The following is a 22,785-nucleotide window of genomic DNA, read 5'->3' on the forward strand; positions in this document are numbered from 1 at the left end:
CTTTATTCTGCAATGCGGATGTGCACTTGTTTTTGTGATTGTTTTAGATCTTCCATTTCAGTTGCCTATAGGAGAGATCACTAGGAAAAACAAATAGCAGAAAACTAAAAATACTTGCTCTACAACTGGGGTGTCCAAACTTGGTCCTGAAGGGCCGGTGTCCAGCAGAGTTTTGCTCCAACTTGCTTCAATACACCTGCCAGGAAGTTTCTAGTTTATCTAGTAAGAGCTTGATTATGTGTGATCAGGGTTGTAACTCTACAGGACACAGGCCCTCCAGGAGACAGTTTAGACACCCCTGCTCTACAAACTTACGTTTATGACTGTACGTAGAAAATATCAACGTGCAACCAAGCAGCATAACAAGTGATTTTTAACATCTGAAAACCAAATGGGAGTGGATAAGACCGGAAGCCGCAAGCCAATAATGTTCCAAAGGCATCACCGCTAGGTTCGTGAGGAATAAGCTCAATACAACATGGATGACTTGAGAAAGAGTCAATTATGAGCTAATTTTCATTGGAAGATGAACTATTCCTTCAAAAGCATGAGAAACAACGTATTATTTTGAGTCAAATTTAATCAACAGGCCCTGTTTCAACCTGGAATCAACATGCAATCAAATGAGCCTGAACATTTGTGTTCAGATTGCATAGACACCCTTTCCTCTTCTTTCAGTACTCTAGAACACTTTCACATGAGCACTCAGTGTGACGCATGAGTACTATTGAATGAACAAACCCATGGTACACAGCTTTACGCAAAGCAACCCAATTCAAGGAATGTGAATGGCAAGTACAATTTTGATGAAATGCTTGTTTGGGTACAACGCAGCGAAGTATGAATACCTTGCATTGGTGCGTTTCTCACAACACGTCCTACAACAATCATGTGATGGGGTCAGCAGGCTGAAAAAGCTTTCTGTGGCTGTTCAAATGCATCCGACAACATGACTGTACACTATGAAAGCAATCCAATCAAATGGACTACCTCTGGAAGTGGTAGAAAATGGATATCTTTAGCTTTTCCCACTACTGATGAGACTTAAAAGTTTAAACAAAACCAAAATGACTGTCTTAACTTAATAGATGACCAATGGTGAATGAGAGGAATTTATTAAAAAGGGAATGTTTTTAATAATGTTACACACTCTCCATCCGCTCAGTCACAAAAAAGGAGTGGAGAAAGCATACACAACAGAAAGTAGTCTGTCGTTTCACTAAAAGATGCATTCAAACAGATGAATCATTCGAAATCAAAACACATTGTGTGAATTTCCATTTCATGCCAGCTTCAGCTCTCTATGGATGTGTTTACACTGCAAGTCTTAATGCATCCCCAGAATGCATGTAAATATATTCCAATCTGTGTCAGATGTGAGTGAAAAAAAATAAAAATGTGCCTGTGTGTCGATGCAGCCTTTGATATTCCAGTCCCTAAACACAGCTTAGGTCCCACCTTCAACATGTTTGGGGTATTTTTTTTCTCTATTTGACTGAAAAATGATCTTCCAGTAACACACGATATGAGGTATAATTCATGCCTACAGCTTCAAGCTTAATTCATTAGGTTAGGGGTTTGTTTGAATTCCTAACGCTAAGTGGGAGCAATATTATTAGGAATGTTTGCTTTGGCGTGCTCCGCTAAAAAGTTTTTGCAATTTAAATTTGCTCAAATGTAAATTCAGACTTGCATAAAACTTTCTGGCCTTTATTACTAGCAGAAAAACAAATAATGGAGACAAACCTCATACTTCACGTAATTCTGCCTCCTCAAATGCCTCCGAGGCACTTAAATCCTACTTTTATAAGTGGATTTTCTCAAGCCACAAAATGCTTGGCTTGGTAATGCAGCGGAGGGGTTTTTAACTCTATTCACGGAGCCTTTGACCTGATGTAATTCAGCTTCTGAAAAGAATCATCTGCCTATATATTCATGGAAAGGCTGAGAGAATTGACTGAAAAAAGGCCATCTGGAGCCTGGAGACTGAGGGCCACGACCCAATGCCCACAGAGCGTGATCCTGACAGACCACTGAATGACAGCGGGGTCTGGAGCGTTGCAGACACACGATAAAAAGAAATGAGGGTTCCTAACCAGTCGGCATCCTTTTCAGAAAACAGGACCACCTGGGAAAGACCTTTGAGGTGAAATATATTCCAGAGTGGTAGCCATGGAAATTATCGAAAGGTGAGCGCCGTTGGAATGAATAGCACGGCAAAAACACTAAATGCATTACAAGTACTTAGTCATACTCATTGAACCATGAGGTGTTGAGAAATTGCATCTTTTAGGAGGCAATGATCCATGCGCAAGTGGTCTGGAAATAAAAAAAGAAAAGAAAAAAAAGTTGGCAGGCTGACCGAACAAGGCTAATGCCAGCAACATTTCACTTGAATAAGTGCATTTTCAATTCTCTCAAATAAAGCCCACAATGATCTCTTTTAGTAGAAAAATACTGCAAGGGAGACACAAGACACAATTCAGAAGTTTGGAATAATTACCATTTTATGCAGATAAAGTCTCTTAAGCTCGTATCAGTTTTCATGACGCTATTCATCATTATACTGTAGTTTTGTAATTTGGCGTTTCAAGAGTTCACACTTTATAAAACGCTCAAGTTTTGCTACGGTTACGGTTTTAAGTGCTGAAAATAGAGCGTTTTGTAAACGCTGGAGAGGCTGTTTTCATTCTAAAACACTGCTGCTCTGTGTTTGTGCGGATGGGGAGACATCTGAAAACATTCATTGCATCTGATTGGGGCTTTTTCCTCAATATTAAGTAGCCTACACACAGTCCAGTTTTAAAATACAAAACATACCCTCTCTTTTGCTGAATATCAGCTTTAATGATCAATAATGGTCATTATACAAGTATAAAGTGCAATACATTATAGGAAATAAAAGGCAAGCAATCAGTCAATATACATATACAAATATATTATTAACTTATTTTTGCGCTCAGCCAAAACACGTTACCTGAGAACATGTAATAGATTTAAAAGAAATATGTTGTTAGATAAAGACAACAAGATAAATTAAATATCACGTTTACCAAATATAGTGAGATTGGATGATTTCTGAAGAATCATGACACTGAAGAAATGTTTTGTAATGATGTGAAAATTCAGCTTCTCTAAAATATGCTTAAATAGAAAAAAAGTTGTTTAAAATAATCTATTCTTATCAAACAAATGCATCCTTGGTGACTCTTCAAAAAACCTCACTCTTGCTTCAAACGTTTGATTGCCAAGCTTTGCAAATGAAAAGTTTTTAAAAGTGCGTTTTTGTGATACTCAAAGAAAAGGTGATAATATTACAGTGCGATGCATGTGCCATCAAAGCAGATGTGCTGTTATTTAGGCAACCAGCTATAAACACCTCCATTTAACCTCATGTGAGATTCTCTTCAGGCTGTTTCTGGGCTATGACAGAAGCTGACCAGACACAGTTGTGAGTATTTCATATTTGTGCAGATAAGGGAGACCCTGCCTTCAAATCACACTGAATTAAATGCGACTATGAAAGCACATGCAGTAGCAAACAAACAGAGACGGCTCCTGTCTGTCTGTTTCTGTATTGAACCAAACAAACATTTTCAGCAACAGTGCAATTCTATTGTACCTCTGGATTTAAAGCAGCATGAGGCGAACAAGCTTTAAACATTAGCATCCTTACTGGGCTGTATCGACAACCCTTTAAAACCAACTGACTTGTCTTCAAATTAAAAAGACATGCTTTATGACTTTGCTTGGAGTGAGGAGTAAAACATCAAATGTTTTGAGTGGAAGCCAAGGTAGGCCAAAATATAGCATCAGAATAAATGGGTCTGAACAGCATGCTTTCTGCAATCGAGATGGGAAGATTCCCGATTATATTTATTAGAAAAGGTTGGTCAGTTAAATTATGCTACCGCGAGTAATGTTTATTCAGCGATAATTTTCCAGTACTGATAGCAGAACCGTTAACGTTAGAGCTTATCGATACTTCCGTGTTTTATAATGTAGCACCGATACCGATATTGAAGTACCAAGTTTTGGTACACATCCCTAATAATAAACATTATGCATTATTATCAAATACAAAAACATTCATTTGTTAACCGTAAATGTACTTAGTACTTTTAGTTTTTGCTGATATATCGACAAGAGTTTGTGGTCGCACAAGTCTTCACAGCAACACGGACCGACATGTCGTTCAAATGGCGCTAAGTGTCACATACATTATTTATAAGGTATGATTCACTCAAAAATTTAATTTCTGCTTAAATGTTATGACGTATTTGCAGCCGCAAAATAACACATGAGCTGACGCATTGCTTTTTTTACTACTGAGAGGACGCGCGCATGCAGGCGATTGATGTCTGCATAGGCTGTAAATAACAGGTATAACATTATGAACAACATTAAGTTTTGGCTTGTTTCCACTGAGTGGTACAGTACGTAACGGGTCGGTACAGGTAACCTTTATCAGGCTTGCGTTTCCACTACCAAGGGTACCGTTTTGGTGGGCGCGGTGTATGTCAAAGTTTCAGTCAACATTTTCGCTCGAGAAAATGTCTACAGTAAAGCTGTACGGGTCGCTTATATATATCATAGGAGAAGCACTTCTCACGAAACACATGCTTTACAGACATAAATACTTCTGTATAAATGTTTATTACTAACTTTTCTATCAATATGATTAGATTATAACTGCAGTTTAATGACAGTGCGAAATAGCCTATTGTAATGTCTGCAATAGTGTCAAATAAATAAATAGATGCAACACATACAGACCCTTACAGTCTCCGATATGTAACCAACTACAGAAGAACTACACACAGCAGACATTTAGTCCTTATTTAGGACCTTATTTATTTTATTTAAAACAACACAAAATATAGCCGACACTCTGAGCAAACCTCTCATCTGTGTCTGTAATCTTCAGCAGCACATGTAGCCTCTGTTAGACAGTAATTCCATCATTCTGAGTTCATAAAAGTCCAAAAGGTGAAAATAATAGTTAAACATGGCAGTTTGACTAGAAAAAATCCTTAAGAGTTGAATCCTGCTACTTGTCAACTATTATTCAGAGTCAACATTGCATATCTTTTCGATGTGACTATTGCAGATGCGTACATTGTGATATCGATGCTGAAATGATATATTTCACAGCCGTAATTGAGACAAACGCCATGAAATGTCTTGCCACTTCTTTTTTTTAATACCACTGCTTCTCAATAAGCAGCTCTGAGTTCCCACCATCACAGGGGTTGCAGCATATTCACATCAGCCCCCGTGAATCCAGGCCCACTTTCATTTTCTTCAGAACAGCGCGGGCAAACAGCGGCAGATGTTTGAACTTCTGAAGCAGCTTATGGCCTGGCTTAAGAGTAATCAAACCTAAGAGAACCCAGAGCCTCTTTAAACATGGAAGTGGTCAGGGGACAGATGAAATGACACAATGCCCTAGTGGTGGGGAATGGAGGAGGCAGATACTTGACATCTAAAGCAGTGGATACAGATGCTGTTCGCTACATCAAAACACACAACGCAGGCACGCAGCAAAGACTTCCTTAAGACTGCAGATACAGCCATCAAGTTAAAGAAACAAGAATGCAGGAATGTGCGGATGGCTGAATGTTTGCGTTTGCTCATTAGGACATTAGTGAATGTCGCCGGCGATAATGAAAAAGGAGCAGTTCTGTCAGAGGACTCGATTTACTCCTCGTCAGATGTTCGGCTAAATGTTTGCAAACTCATAGCTGATGATCAGATGTGATATTCTGTCACATTTTTAAACCAGTCACACAGACAGCAGGTGTTTCAATATTGTAGTCAGGTTTGTGAGAGAAGTATAATAATAGAGAAGCACTGAGTTTTCAGGCCCACCAAAAATAGCTAAATGTTCCAGTCGACTATCTATGCAATCAAATGTATGGCTGTTGCTGCTTGTTCAAACTACATATTTAAAATGAGTAAAAACAAAACAATTTTACGGTTTTTTGGGAGGTGGGGGGGGGGCAGCTTTACTGTTTTATGTTCAGTCCACTTAAATTTGTAAAAATGATCAACTTAGATTTGTTGAGAAAGTATTTTTAGTGTGTATGATCAGCACATGCTCACCAGAAAAGCAAAATCTGCGCAAAAAAATACAACGAACATAGTACAGAATGATACTACTGTTTTGTAATGGCATTTACCATTTCAGCCCAAACAGCATTGAAAACGCGACACGTGCTTCTTCCTTTACCGATTTAAATGTGTCTGAGCTCGCGATCCTTTGCCTTTTTTGATGTTGCAAGGGCCACCATCAGCTGTTCCTACACGCGTGCGGAGCCGTCAATTTTCAAAATAGTTTTCAAAAACCTGCCACTGCGTGGATTAATACTGAATGTGTGTCGTTGTTATTAATTAAGAATAATAACACGATTCCTTTATAATGCGCTATTCTCAGACTCACAGCGCTCACAGTAAGAATAAAACTTAGGGTTATAGATAAAAATAGAGTAATATGCTGGTGTGTAACTGCATTTCACACTCATATACTCTGTATTTTGGCTATTTTAAAACCGTGGTGGACGCTTCTTTCAGTCTTACACTAAAAGCAGTCGATCAATCTCAGCAGGCTTAAGCAGGTCGCACACCAGAAGCGCCGCTCGGCGCCGCGACACAGCGCGCACATGACAGTTTAAAGTATCGCACACCAGACGCGCACATTCGAATGATATTTAACATGAAACTAATCAGATGGCGCTTTGTGGCGCGGCTGAAAAATGAACTGCGTCCTAAGCCGTGGACGGGCGCCGCCGACAGCCGCCGACTTGCGGCGCCGGTGTGTGTATCCTGATAGAAACCCATGTTTAGAATTCTAAAATGTATGGCGCTGCGCGGCGCTTCTGGTGTGCGACCTGCTTTAGTCATCAGACCAATCAGCGCAGATTAGCATCACGCAAAGGAGGGGTTTGGGAACAAATGAATGCTGAACAAATCATACGGAATAGTTGGAATAATTAGGTAAAAATGATTGCATATTATAAGACAATGAAAGTGTTTTTTGACCTTGCATGCAGATCAAAATGTTGTTGGGAGACCCCAAAAATCGAAATATGACTTTTTATAATGCATTATAGGTGCTCTTTAAGTTAAATACCATTAAATAATGTTAAAAAATATGGATAAATACTGCAATAAATGTATTAATAATTGCTTATTCATGTTGTTTATTAACTAATTGACAATTATTTTAAAGTGTTTCCATTTAAATAAAATTTAAGTCTTAAAAAACGATTACATTATTTAATTTAATTAAAAAAGTAAGTCACTATTACAAAGCATTTCAGGTTTCATTTGCATCCAGCACTTTCGGTTTCGGTTTCTGGCCAGAATTTTTAGATTGGTGCACCCCCACTGACCTTATTCAACATAAAGGCGTGTTCGATTTTGCAATTGTTTCAGAGCAACCAATTCAGTCGCATATAGGAGAAATTACTAAGAATAATAAAAAATATCAGTTTGCAACATCAAGTGGCATAACGAGACCTTTTTTAAACATCTAAAACCAATGGAAGTGCAAGAGACCGGAAGTGTCGAGCCAAAAAGATTGCAATGGCTTCGCCCGCTCGTGCATGAAGTGTAAGGTCAATAAACCAGGAATAGACAAAAACAAAAGGACGACTGCATCAGCACAACCTTGTGCTAAGAATAAAGAATGACAGAGGAGGGAAAGACACTTTACAGTGGATGAGCTCTTACAAAAACCAACACGACTCAAATGCCAAATGACCATATTCATGTCGGGAAGCAGAACAGGAGGGAGTGAAAGCAAGCAGTCTAAAACAGACTCCACAATAAAAATAAATAAAGCATTACAGCTCCAAGACTTTTCAAATGATAGAAGGATGAGTAATTTTTCTCCTTCCAGGATAAGAGAAAAGAATCATATGCTGACAAAAGCAGCATATGTTATGAGTCACTGCAATACCAAAGCTAAAGATGGAAGAGTGAGAGAGAGAGAAAAGTAAACCTAATTTCCATGATTTCTTGCGCATTATTTTCCCTCCACTAGACAGATCTGAGTCATTCTCTCCTCCTCTTCTTCTTTCATTAAATGGATTGAAGAAGCCTATACAATCATGTATAGTTATCTTGATTGTTTGACAATCTCCCGCTGACAAATGTGAAAGAACAGTTCGTCCAAGAAATGAAAATCATTCAGTCTCATGTCGTTTTAACCTTTTTGTTTTCATTAAAAAACTCTTAATATACTTTGCTTGAAAATTTTGACTGAGTGAACTTGTGATGCAATAACTATAAAACACATACAGACAGTAGTCGACATTTGAAGTGGATCAAAAAGCTTATAAGAAAAGAATTTGATGCTGTTCAACAGTTTTAGGTCAGTTTTGATCTGAAAATGTTGACTGCTGTTTATGTGTGTGTTGTGTGTTCATCATTTTTTCAATGTACTTAAAGGGTAGTTAAATGGATAGTTCACCCAAAACCAAAAGTTCTGTCATCAATTACAATTACACAAAGATACTTTGAAGAATTCTGGTAACCAAAGACTACCACTGACTGCCATTGACAACCATTTTCTATACATTTTGTTGCTCAACTCCAAAAGGTTTGCCACTACTTGTGGGTGAGTAAATACTTTGTAAATTGTCTTAGTTTACTGGTGAACTACCCCTTTAACCAAAGCAAAAAATAAACAGCATGAGGATGAAAGGAAACAAGGAGTGTAGTTCGTTTCTTCAATACTGTATCAGACAATAAAAATAAACAATCCCCATGGACTAAAAGTGATACCCTTCACAAACATGTTGAGTTTGCCAAAGATCAGTTGACTATTTATGATCTTGTGATGATCACGTTATTCAGAGTCTCATGTTTACCTTCCTGCCGATGGCTCCGTTGGGTTTGCGAGGCGGTGGAGGCTCAAAGATCCTCTGCTGCTGCTGTGGTGGCAGTGTGGAGTAGAGCGGGATGATTTTAATGTCTCCAACATCAGGGCCGAGATCGTCAATCTCACGTTTGATCCTTTTGCAGGCTTCGTCGATTTCCTAAAATGCAAACAAACCAAAGTTAGAAGGCCACAGACCAAAATTAAGTATAAAATTTAGCCAAAACAAGTGGCAAAAAGTATTTTCGAAAAGTATATCCAACATAATAAGCATTACAAACAGTAGCAACGTATTTATATATTAGCAATCTAAGCAGTGACAAAAGCATTGTATCATTGCATATTTTTTTCTGATTTGTTCTTCCAAATCTCCAACTGGATCCAAAAACCACTAACTAGAAACATATCTTCAAGACTTTTCCAACTCCAATGCAACTTAAGCCCACCATTGCTTTAAAACCACCAAAATAAAAACGATATGCAAGCAAATCCATGACAGACTTCTCAATTTGCCTAAACTATCCCTTTAAAGACAGGGAGAACGGTGTGTTACTTGACAACAATGCTTACAATTCATAAGCTTTCACAACATGAGACACTCCAGATCAGCGAGTTGCGACGATCTGCCCTCTGTTGGTCCAACTTCATCTCATATCAACTGGTTTTGGATCAGCAAGCCATTAATCTCCAACCTTTTACAAACATCATTAACTGCTGGATCAATTCCCCGATGCTGGAAACGCACCAGCACCACTGAGGCTTGGGTGGTTTAGTTGCGATACACTTGACGAGCCAGTTATGTCAACCAAGTGAGAAAACGAGAACTGGAGTGCAAGGCGTGCATGGTGCTTGGGTAAGATCCCTATGGCTGAGCTATCAACAGCGGCAGTCACAAGGGCACGTGTACACTCACACGCACGCTTTATTATTCCAGATGGCAATGTAGTAGAGCTAATGCGAGATGAGAAAACTGCAGCGATGCAGAACCAGGAGCAGATCCGTTAAGTGATGCTGAACGTACACAAACATGGTGGCTTGAAATCTAGAAATACATGACAGCCGTCACAGATAATTAGAGACGATACTAGCTTGATATTTAAAAAGCACTTACTGAACTATTAACTACACATTATAAAAGAACGTCAGAATAAAGCCCAAATCTAGACCGCAATTACTAAATTCCTTCCCTCATTCGTCAGACAATTCATTCACTTTGACAAATGCCTGGTATTAACTGCGAAGCTGTGTCTTTTTTTCATACACAAGCACATTTTGCTCATCAAAACTGGCACTGAAATGGAGTTTATAGCTTATCCAGTAGCACCATCCTCAGGTCAATGCGGGTAGTGCGACTTGAGCAGGAAAGAGAGATGATAAAACATGCCAGCTATGATCTCTACAAAAACTTCAGGCAGTTTTAATAAAGCCGTTATCGATATGAAGACATGCACTGCAACACTGAAAGGCCCTGAATATCTCATAGACGTTTTACTTGAGACTCTTTCACTGCGTATTTAAGAAGGCATAGCCGATCATTTATCCATAAAAGCATTAAAGCTCGTAAGCACGCTGCTGATATCCCGGGAACGGTAGTCTGTGCACGCGCCGAAAAAGCTCCCTGGGGTACAATATGCGCAGAAAATGGCGCCGGTGGCCATGTGCATCTTAATCAAAGCTCTGCCACAACGGAGCAGGACAAGGCAAATCTGAATGGATTGATCAAATTAGCCAAAGTATTAATAGTCCATCAGCCCTTGGGAAGCGGCAGCTGTCAGGAGGACTGCTATCCGTGCTGCCAAGGCACTGGGGAGAGCGGGACACGAGGCTGTGCCAATGCAGAAGAGCCTGCACCTGGAGCAGGACGCCAAATCCAGATCCCACGCTCCTCGCAGCGGGCACGCTACAATAGTGGAGGAAAACATTTTAAATGGCCGCTTTAATCTACATGCTGCAGATGCAAATTAGATGGCACCGACGTAAAGGAGTAAACTAATCTTAATCAGTGGTAATTTAGGCCTGATTTGAACGAGCAAAGTTGAACAAATAACACCCCCCAGCCCATCATTGAGGGTTTTTTCCTTTCTTTCAGACAGATCGTGGGGTTTAAAACTAATTGCTGTTTGAAAGTTTGCGCAAAGCCGACAGAGTTAGGTCATTCTGTAGAGTTTGGTTGAATTAGCAGAACACAAGAGAAGATATAGAAGCTTTTTATCCTCTAAAACAGAGTGGACAAACCACGTAAATTGCTCGACTAAAGTGAGGTGACCTAAAGCAGCAAAATGAGCTGTTATGTGACCAGCCTAAGAACCATGTTCTTGGCCTAGATTTTAACGTATTCAATCATACTTTAAATGGGTGAAATATAATGGCCGACTCCGCTGTGATCATTAGTCTCATCACTTGCTTAAGACGGGAAATGCTTAAGCACAGCAGCCTTTGAACTGCCCAAGTCCATATGAACTCCATTAACCCAATTAAAAGCACATTAACAAGCTAACAAAGCGAATACCTGCAACACTAGCACTGCTATAAGCCTGCCAAAGCCATGGCCAAACAGCCAAATGCTAGTGGGAATTTCAGAAGATTTATGTTTAATTTAAACAGTAATATTAGGCCATCATAAGTACATTTTTGGAAATATTTATGACTTTTTCCTGCAGATAGAACTTTATGTAGAAAAAAAAAAGCACTGTAAAATTTTGACTACCAAATAGTTAGTTCCCAATGACTTCTATTGTATTTTTGACCACTTAATAGACAGCAAGTTGAACCAAAAATAAGATTAATTAGGGTAAACATGATTATGATATTACAATGTGAGCATCCACAATACTCATACTGAATGATCTGCAATGTCAAGTTGGGACTATATTTGACCAGAAGCCACAGTTGGGAAAAAAAAAACATACATGATTAGTGGAGTAATTGCAAAGTTTACCTATAAAGTTACCAAAAAGTTGATCATTTGCATGTGGTTTTAAGGCATGTATCTGCGAGCAATGCATTACAAGCCAATTTACAGCATTTAGACACAATTATAATGTAACTTTGAGGAGATTAATTGCATTTATGTATATATACGGTAAAAAAACTACTGTATTATTTACAATAGATTAATACAATTATGCCTATAATGTGCTTGGAAGGATAGCTCCTGTTCGAGTAAAAGCCTAAATACTTGTAGCTGGACACTAAATGTATCTGTTCCTTCATGCTGCACCAACACAAACTGGTTGTGTGAAACCTGCACATTAGAAAGCAGGGTTATTGTTATGCAAAAAAAAACAGTAGATGGGTAACATTAACATAAAAAGCCACTAAAAAAAACGCACAGTTCAATGCATCAAAAGTTTAAACATAGAATCGGTCCGTGCAGGACGAGGATGAACTGGCTTGTATGCGCTGACATTCTGGACTTGATAATGATTAGTTCACAGCAAAGAGAACAATCCTGCGCATCAATAAATCTCCACTCAATTATCATCCGATGGTGGTGGAGACACTCCAACTGCAACTTACTTCATTCATTTCGCAATGAGCCAGCGATCAATCTCACACCTGCAAATGAAAACGGATGTACACGACCGGAGCCACTGCAGAAACTAATGACGGGAGTCTGCCGCTAATAAATAGGGTGTCAAATTAGCTGATTAGGTGGATTGGTGCGAAGATATGACTTCTCTTTGAGAATGGAAGTGAGAGACTTTAATGGAGGAAGTACCGTTTTAAATAGACTCGGACAGTCTGCTTAGCAGTGGATTGTTGGATTGCTAACTCTTTGGTTGCGTCTCAATCAGCAGCCTTGCTCAGTAGTGCACTGATCAGGGTGTCAGCCCTTTTAAGTGCTGTCTCAAATCACAAAATTCTTCCAGTGGACTGAAACGTTTCCAGAAAGGTTGCACAACGTACAGTGAAACTCAGAGCGCATTCATACACAATATGTGGCCTTAATGGAAGATCAAAAGTGCGAAATATGAAATCACATGACCCAAAAGTTCAAACATAATGACAACAGTTAGTTATTTATTCTTAACATGAACGAACCATAGCTACACAGGTTAGAAAAAACCTAGCAAACATTTATAACTGTTTAAATGGTTGAAATGTTGCTGGTATATGAAACCATTAAGTTATGTATCTATAATCTACTTTTAAAAATAATTTGTCATTCATTCACTTTAATTTAGTTTAATTTATTTATTTTTTGATACATTGTTTTGGTTACTATATAAATACCAGTTGATTTTCTTTACACTGTTTATGCATTTAAAAAAAAAAATACAGTTTTCTTATGCATTAAAGAAAAAACCTAAATTATATTTTTAAAAAGTAATATTAAATATATAAAATGAAGACGAAGAATGATTACTTCTGCTGTTGTTTATAAACTACACATTCGATAATGTACAATTTATGTTTGATAATGTAAACAAATTATGTTTACTTTTTATTTGTATTTAGCCTTTACAAAAAAGAAATGTGAAAAACTATCGAATAAAACTCTCAGACTCAGCATATATATATATATATATATATATATATATATATATATATATATATATATATATATATATATATATATAAAGCTATAATTCCAAAATGAATGTCTAATATTTATAGAATATTAATGATGATGAAAATGATCAAATCAATAAATACTATTTCTGCAACAAAAGAAACGAAAGGCTATAATAAATCATTCAATTCAATGCTGAAAGCTGCAAAACAGTCATCAGTAACTACATAGAAAAATAATATACATCTCAATAAAGACCGGACAATAGAAAGTCTCAGTTCTATCACTCTTTAAAAAAAAGTTTTGATTTCGGTTTGTGTCATTTTAAATGCTCGATCTCGTTATGAGCTGATCTTCATTTGCATACGAGTCAGCCGCACCAATTTATGAGCAGGAAGAGCAGGATTCTCGCGATGAACCCTGGTGCAATATGGTTTTTGTTATGAGCCGCAGTTTCAGTGTAAACTTAGTCGAGTGTAAACTTAAGGCGAGCTTCTTTAGCGATGATGTGTACAGCATTAGATTTTACATTTAGCGGACATTTGCATAGGTCGCATTTCGGACACATATGCGACCAAAATGGTCGCAATTTCAAGCCCTGTATTTATATGCAAATTTATATCGAAATACCGAAAATGAGTTTAAAACTCACATCACCGTTATTGAAAAAAAATGTACCGCGATATGTATTGATATCGAATTATTGTTCAGCCCTAGACGAGATGTGTAAGAAACTAGTCCTACACACAGAAACAGTTTAAGAACAAAAACCTGACAAATGTCTAAAACAACATCTGAACGGTGGCTTTGGGTGTGAGAATTAAAGTATAAACAGATTAATACACTCCTGCCTGAGGTGTAACAATGACCTCAGGTGTGAATTAATTTCCTAATAATTCAACAGCCCACTGTCAATTATTCCTTCCATAAAGCATACGAAAAATTAGGCTAATTTGTACAATATTTGCAAAAGGAGAAACAGAAGTGATGCTGGTATATAGTGGGGGAGCGCTGGCGTTTCTCCGTGTGTGACCGTATTTATCATTTGGGTGGGTCCCTGACCCACCACTGCGCTCAGGTGAGCACTGGTTGCAAGAGACGTGAAATAATAAATGGCTTAATTTCAGGGCTGAATCTGGGTCATTCTCGGCCATCTCTCTCAGGTTTCCGCCAAGGCCAGCTGTGTTCATGGCCATTATCAATCTAAGCATTGATCTCTTCTGCACTATTTAACTGTTGTGTGTGAGGCGGCTTGAAAAATGTCACAAATGACAAATGTGCCTCATAATGAGCATCTCAAATGTGAAGTCACAAAGCCACACATACACGCACAAGCAAAACAAGAGAACGCGCACACACAGTTGAGGTTTGTTATTGCTTTCTTATATAAAATGTGGATTTTATTTGAAAAATAAATGGCATGCGACTAATCACTCTGGAGATGCATATCGGTAATGTGGCAATGCCGAATATCACACAGTACAAACACTGCACTAGTGACTGTCCTAAACAGTGATTTGAGAAAAAGAGAAATATGCATTTAATGCTTCAAGAAAAAAAAATAATAATAAAAAAATATTTCCCAAATGATGTTTAACAGAGCAAGAACATTTTACAGCATGTCTGATAATATTTTTTTCTTCTGGATAAAGTATTATTTGTTTCATTTCAGCTAGAATAAAAACCAATTTAAGGTCAAAATTATCATCACCTTTAAGTTTTTTTTCCGATAGTCTACAGAACAAACCATCGTTCTACAATAACTTGCCTAACTACCCTAACCTGCCTAGTTAACCTAATTAACCTAGTTAAGCCTTTAAATGTCACGTTAAGCTATATAGAAGAGTCTTGAAAAATATCTAGTCAAATATTACTTACTGTCATCATGGCAAAGATAAAATAAATCAGTTATTAAAAAGAGTTATTAAAACTACGTTTAGAAATGTGTTGAATAAAAATCTCTCCGTTTAACAGAAATTGGGGGGAATAAACAGGGGGGGGGCTAATAATTCTGACTTCAACTGTAGACTGAACAGTTAGATTTTCTAGGACTGAGGGTAGCCCATTTCACATTATTTCTGACTGCAATTATAAAAAGTGACTTAAATGCCAAAGCAACATATGGTTCTAAAAAATATGCTTTTTTATGCAAATATATATATAAAAAAAAAAAAAAATATATATATATATATATATATATATATATATATATATATATATATATATATATATATATATTTTTTTTTTTTTTTATATTTATATATATATATATATATATATATATATATATATATATATTTGCATAAAAAAGCATATTTTTTAGAACCATATGTTACTGGTTATCAGTACTACTACAATTTACTGAAGTTATTTTATTTTATTTCAATCATTTCATCATTTGTTATCAAATATTATATAATCAACTATTTTTCAAACCACAATCAATGGGTAATTCCAAACAGTGATTAAACATTTAAAGCGCCAGCTGGTGAGAATTATGACATTACTAATCAACTACTTTACAACTAATATTTTCATAGTATATTGGCTTTTTCAACTCACAAAAATCAAGGCTAATGGGGAAACTCCTACCAGTTTAACCCTGACTCTTCTGTCAGGATGCTTAAACATGCATATTTTGTTAGTGTTCTTATTCATTCTTTAACAAACATGAACTTAGCTGCCAGAGCACATCAAGCTGGATTAAAAGTAAAATGCTTGCATTTTTCACAGGGTTGAAAAATGAAATTCAAGCACTTGTACAGCACTTTCGATTACATCCTATGCTTTTCAAGGGCAAGGAAATCATTTATAATAAACTAAGAAAATCGTATCAAGGACACTACTAAGAATTCAAGTACATTTCAAACCTTGAGAAAAATAAATAACGGTCAAGAATTTTTCAAACGAACCCCATTTAATCAAATCCTCCAAAAAAATCAGTGACATTACCTCCTGTCCAGTGAGGAAGAGCAGCACATCTCCCTCGTCCTCCTCACACATGTGGATCTGGATGACCGTGCGAATGGCCGCCTCCAGGTAGTCCCGCTCAGGCTCAGGTGTGTAGAAGATCTCCACTGGATGTGTCCGGCCGGGAATGGTCAGCAAGGGGCAGTTATCAAAATAAACCTGGAACTTTCCGGCATCCAGAGTGGCGCTCATTACAATGACCTGAGGAGAAACAAATGGACCCTTTTCACATTTCTGGCTCTCAGCAGCGGAAGTAATCATTTTTGGGCAAAATTATGAAGCAGTGAATAGGAGAGCATCACAAATACATTTTTTGCAATACAATTTGCTCAAACAAAAAGAGAAAAACTCCAAGATAATGTTTTGACAACATTCAGAAAAGGGGGAAAAACTGTGTGCGACTGATAATGGCAGCCGGAAGAGAGAACAACGTCATATTTACCGTCCCGTCTAAACACAGAGGTATACATCAGCCTTTAAACATCTGGTTGTGGGTTTTACTCATATGGACTTTTGTTTCTATAAAGACATCATATCCTCTCATAGAGTAATTCACAGGGTGTCAACAACATCCGTTTATTTTAGTTTAGTAATTTTTGGTATAGATTTGCTGTTGTACTACCGTGGTTCACTAACACTGTTATGATTGTAAACTTGGTACTGAATGGAAGACATTTTTCGATACTTGATAGAATCGAACTTGATACCCAGCCCTATTGATTAATGAGCACTGTCAATGTTTAAATAAATATTAAACAAATAAATAAATAAAAAGTAAAATAAATTGCTTTATAAACCAAAAAAATTTTAAATAAATTTTTTTTAAAAAAAGTTAAAATATGTGTACAAATATTCCAATATATCAATGCAAAGATTTAGGTTTTAAAAAACGTTAACATAATTATCTATACTAAGTAATATGCAAAAGAATAAGTGGCCATGCAATAGTGCTGTCACCAAAACTTTGACTTTGATACAAGACCCAAATTAATTACCACGATACCGATGCTAAATCTATACTACAGCTTTAAATAAATAAATAAAATAAGAACAGCTTTATAAATGTATACCTAAAAAATCTAAATATTAAACATTTTTTAATGGATTTAAAAAGCTGATGACCGATACTAAATCTATACTACAGCTTATTTAATAAATAAATTAATAAAAAAGTACAAAGAATAGCTTTATAAATATGTACTTAAAAAAATCTAAATATAAATGTAAAAAAAAAAAAAAAAGTGATAAAATATTGGTAAAATGTTGGCGCAATAGCCTAGTGCAGGGGTGTCCAATCTCGGTCCTTGAGGGCTGGTGTCCTGCAGATTTTAGCTCCGACTTGCCTCAACACACCTGAAAGGATGTTTCTAGAAAGCCTAGTAAGAGCTTGATTAGCTTGTCCAGGTGTGATTGATTGGGGTTTGAACTAAACTTTGTGGGACACCGGCCCTCCAGGACCAAGTTTGGACACCCGTGGCTTAGTGGTTAGCGCACTGACATATGGTGCAGTTGCACTTCAGGGTGTCCAAAGATCGAATCGCGGCTCGAGGACATTTCCCGACCCTACCCCACCCTCTCTCCTACTTCGCTTCCCGTCTCATTAATGTCCTATCTAATAAAGGCAAAAAGGCAAAAAATAAATGAAACATAATTATCTATTCTAAGTAATATACAGAAGAATAAGATGCAATAGCCATGCAATAGTGTTGTCACGATACCTAAATTTTGACTTCGATACGATACCTAAATTAAATATCACGATACTGATACTAAATCGATACAACAGCTTTTTTAAATAATAATAATAATACAAATACAAAGAACAGTTTTATAAATGTATACTTAAAAAAATCTAAATATTAAATACATTTTAATGGATTTAAAAGCTGATGACCGATACTAAATTGATACTAAAGCTTTTTTAATAATAATAATAATTATAATAATAATAATAATAATAATAATAATAAAAATAATACAAAGATTAGCTTTATAAATGTATACTTAAAAGAATCTAAATATTAAACACCTTTTAATGGATTTAAAAGCTGATGACTGATACTAAATTGATACTAAAGCTTTTTTTAATAATAACAATAATAATAATAATAATAATAATAATAATACAAAGAACAGCTTTATAAATGTATACTTAAAAAAAAAATCTAAATATTAAATACATTTTAATGGATTTAAAAGCTGATGACCGATACTAAATTGATACTAAAGCTTTTTTAATAATAATAATAATTATAATAATAATAATAATAATAAAAATAATACAAAGAACAGCTTTATAAATGTATACTTAAAATAATCTAAATATTAAACACCTTTTAATGGATTTAAAAGCTGATGACTGATACTAAATTGATACTAAATCTTTTTTAATAATAATAATAATAATAATAATACTACAAATACAAAGAACAGCTTTATAAATGTATACTTAAAATAATCTAAATATTAAACACCTTTTAATGGATTTAAAAGCTGATGACTGATACTAAATTGATACTAAAGCTTTTTTAATAATAATAATAATAATAATAATAATAATAATACAAATACAAAGATCAGCTTTATAAATGTATACTTAAAATAATCTAAATATTAAACACCTTTTAATGGATTTAAAAGCTGATGACCGATACTAAATTGATACTAAAGCTTTTTTTTAATAATAACAACAATAATAATAATAATAATAATAATAATAATACAAATATCAGCTTTATAAATGTATACTTAAATTAATCTAAATATTAAACACCTTTTAATGGATTTAAAAGCTGATGACTGATACTAAATCAATACTAAAGCTTTTTTTATTATTATTATTATTAATAATAATAATACAAAGAACAGCTTTATAAATGTATACTTTAAAAAAAAATCTAAATATTAAAAACCTTTTAATAGTTTTGAAAGCTGATGACCGATACTAAATCCATACTACAGCTTATTTAATGAATAAATAAAATACAAAGAATAGCATATGAGCTGTATAGCTTTTTGTGAATTTAAAAAGCTGATGACCATTACACGCATCACCACAGTCTTGTGTAAGAGATCTACAGACTGAATTGGCTTTTGAAAGGAAACCAATTTGCACGACTCTTGGTAAAAGCTCCTGAATCTTATCCTCTCTGAGGACATTGTTTCTAACAGAGAAAAAAAAAACTCTGAGCCATTTTTAGGAGCACATTTCCACATCATGACACCTTATAATTGCACTTAAAGCATATTAAACTTTAGCGCGGAATGGGGACGCGGGGCCGAGGGATCACTTTGAGTCACCTAGACCTTATTTAACAGTCTCTGAACACATGTATAACCTTTGATTTGTTCCTGACAACAAGCAGTCATTACCCATCTGCTTTATGAGAATGGGTCCAGCACATCTGAGCCATAAAACCGGCTGCGCTTCTGCTCTCCTTGGGCTGATGGCTTTCAAATGGGCTGACCCAGCAGCAGTCGCTTTACCTCCACTAAAGCGACTGGCTGTGCATTTCTGAGCAGAACGGCCCACGTTTGTCTTCAAGCAAACGGCCACACAGCTGTCAGGTGTGAAAGCCGCTTTATCCAGAATTGTCTGATGAAGGATATACTGAGAGACGGACACACTCGCAGAATTATCTGCTGCATTTATTACCAGAACCATTCGTCCTGGCTCAGCTTAATGCAGCTTCAAATCTACACTGCACGAGTTGGTTTGGTTTTACACACTGTGCATTTCAATGCATGTTTATGCAGCAACTAAGAAATAACTGCCCTGCATGCAAAATTATTTTCAGAAGAAGCAAACATGTTACATATTTCATATTACAGAAACATGCATGTGCCCATTTAGTGTTTGCATGAAATTAAATGATTGATTTTCAGTGCATGGTGTTTATTTAGATATTTCAAGTTGTTTTTTTAAACAATGGTAACTCAAAATCTTAAAATAGACAGTACTGAAAATCACGGTGTTAATTTAATTGTAAGGCAAACACTAAGGGCACTATCATACACCCGGCGTGATTGCCTTTTATTAAATGTTTTCAACTGCTTGCATTTTGAGTGTTCTGTTTTGTAATATGTTTGGAAGCACTGACAATGCAACTTTTTTCCCCCAATTCTTTGAATTCAGTTGGATTTCTTGAATGCTTTTATTTTAGAGTATGTGTGTGCTTACAGAGTAATATACAGTAATTACAGAGTAATAGAAGGTAAATTTGGATACGGTCATATTTATGGGTAAGCACAGAGTTAATACATAGTTATTAAGTAGTAACTGCAAATAAGACATTTAGAATATTATATTTATATGTGGTGGTAGTAGTATGTAATATTTAGTGCTACGGAATCTTAGCATTAAAAACAATGAAATCAATAGTAGCGGGAGACAAACAAGTGAAACAGATTATAAAATATAAAAAACAATGTGACAGCAGAATCTGAATAAAATCATTTAGTCAATTATACGCAAAGAGGAAATGCTTTAATCAAACAAAAAGAAAACAGAGACAAAAATAAGCTTAAATGAGAAATTATGTAGAAAGAAAAACAAAAGATATGAATATCTGATAATTTTTAGAAATACAGTAAATTCATATGTATATTGAAACCTGTATTTATTATACATTGATTAATTGTTTTATATTTTATTTTGAATAATTTACTATTAGTTCAGAGACTGCAGATGCAAAATTGCATATACTAAATTTCGGTTTTATTGATGTGCAAATAAAACCTGAAAAATAAAAATAAATATTACACAAAAAGATCATAACGAGGATGACTTTTCATTTCCTGCTCAACTTACAATCTTATTCTATATGTGATATGCATTCATGTTTAAATGCCATATCAGCAGCATTGGCGATATTCATTGCAACAAAACTTAATCATAACAGTTTCTTTGTACAACAAAACACACAAATAACACCAATAAAAAAAACATACAAGTTCAATTTGATCAAAGATGAATACTCTAATTTTCCTCAAGAAACACCTTTTAAACCTGAAATTATTCCCTGAATGAAATCTCTCAACAATAACATTCAAAAACATACAATACATTCTATTTAAATATTTTTTATCATCCAAACATGCTTGCTTAAGGCACAAATACTTTTTTCTTTCCCTTTCAATAAATATGCATGTGTAAAGGCTGGCTCACACTGTGAGATTGTTTATAATCCTGAATGATTGCAGCATGTCAGACTGCACAAGCATGGCTCCCATGTCACACTGCAAGATCTCAGCTGTCAAAGTTAGACTAAACGACAATGAAGACGCGCCAAACACAAAAAAATCCTTGCTGGAGTTTGACGTCATCCACCCGTGACACTTTCACTATTCCGTGTTCTGAAATGATTTCACACAGCAAACGTAAACAATCTGCAGCAGCAATTTTGCACACAGCGCGTCTCAATAATTAAACCAGGAAGTAAAAAACGGTTTTGACATTTTCCCCCGCGGCCATTTAAATCGTCACATGGATTGCATCATCAGATTCTGCGCTCCTATTGGTTCTTGGATTGACACTCATCACAGCTGTTGTCACACTGCAGGAAAGTGTCTATAATCTTCAGACACTGCCAGAACTTCATCTGAACGCAACGGGCGCCAAGCGGATGTCAAACCAACGATCAAAGATCACAGATTTTAGCCTGGGATTTCAAGAATCTTTTAGGATTTTCCAAATTTGTCTCAGATGACTAAACCGCGGGTGAAATCTCAGAGTGTGAGCAGGTCTATAGTCAATTCTAAAGTTAATTCAATTTCCAAGTCATGGTCAAGTCTACATTTCTCGTATGTATTACCTGACCGAGTGTACAGCTGAAGTCAGAATTATTAGCCCCCTGTGACAAATAAGACTTTCTCCAGGAGAAAAAATATTATAGGAAATACTGTGGCAAAACTCCTGAATCTGTTAAACATCATTTGGAAAATATTTTGTAATAAAGGGCTTATAATTGTGACTTCACTTATATGCTCACTGGTAATTATTTCTGTCACCTACTTCTACCGGTGATGGGTTTGACATACCTTAAGGTCAGATCTCTGTCGGACCACTTCCTTGAGGACGCCCATCAGAATATCTGTGGCTAACGTGCGCTCGTGGGCCTCGTCAAGAATAATGACACCGTATCGCTCCAGTAAGGGGTCGTTCATAGCCTCACGGAGTAACATACCGTCTGTCATATATCTGCAAACAAGACACACTTTTTATTAGTCTTTATATCAAGTAGCACTAAAACAACACCAAAAGAATAGGCATAGCAGAGCTAGAGAGAGAGAAGAGTACTTGAAATGTACAGTTTATTCAGATTTTGTTTTTTACTACTACCATTTACTGCGCCTACTATGTTTTTACATATACTGTGTTCGTGTTAATGTAAACTTTATGAACGCTTTGGCAATA

General features: G+C 36.0%; 1 protein-coding gene across 11 annotated transcripts in view; it reads right to left on the reverse strand.

The window, feature by feature from the left end:
- dhx15 (DEAH (Asp-Glu-Ala-His) box helicase 15) overlaps positions 1–22,785 on the reverse strand; it is a 53,046-nt gene that overhangs the window by 24,066 nt on the left and 6,195 nt on the right. For 10 of the 11 annotated variants that reach the window (XR_012382298.1, XR_012382296.1, XR_012382297.1 and 7 more), the window contains exons 4-6: positions 22,410–22,569; positions 16,353–16,571; positions 8,877–9,044 (exon numbers count right to left, since the gene is read on the reverse strand). Coding sequence is in view for 2 of the 11 variants with exons in the window: in NM_001115141.1 (NP_001108613.1) it covers positions 8,877–9,044; positions 16,353–16,571; positions 22,410–22,569 (547 nt within the window). In the remaining 9 variants the exon portion in view is untranslated. Of the gene's footprint in view, positions 1–4,825; positions 6,609–6,894; positions 9,045–16,352; positions 16,572–22,409; positions 22,570–22,785 lie in introns of those variants that run through there. The other variant, XR_012382300.1, reaches the window with a different exon arrangement.

The sequence above is a fragment of the Danio rerio genome, chromosome 7 (assembly GCF_049306965.1).
Source record: "Danio rerio strain Tuebingen ecotype United States chromosome 7, GRCz12tu, whole genome shotgun sequence".
Classification (NCBI taxonomy): Eukaryota; Metazoa; Chordata; class Actinopteri; order Cypriniformes; family Danionidae; genus Danio; species Danio rerio.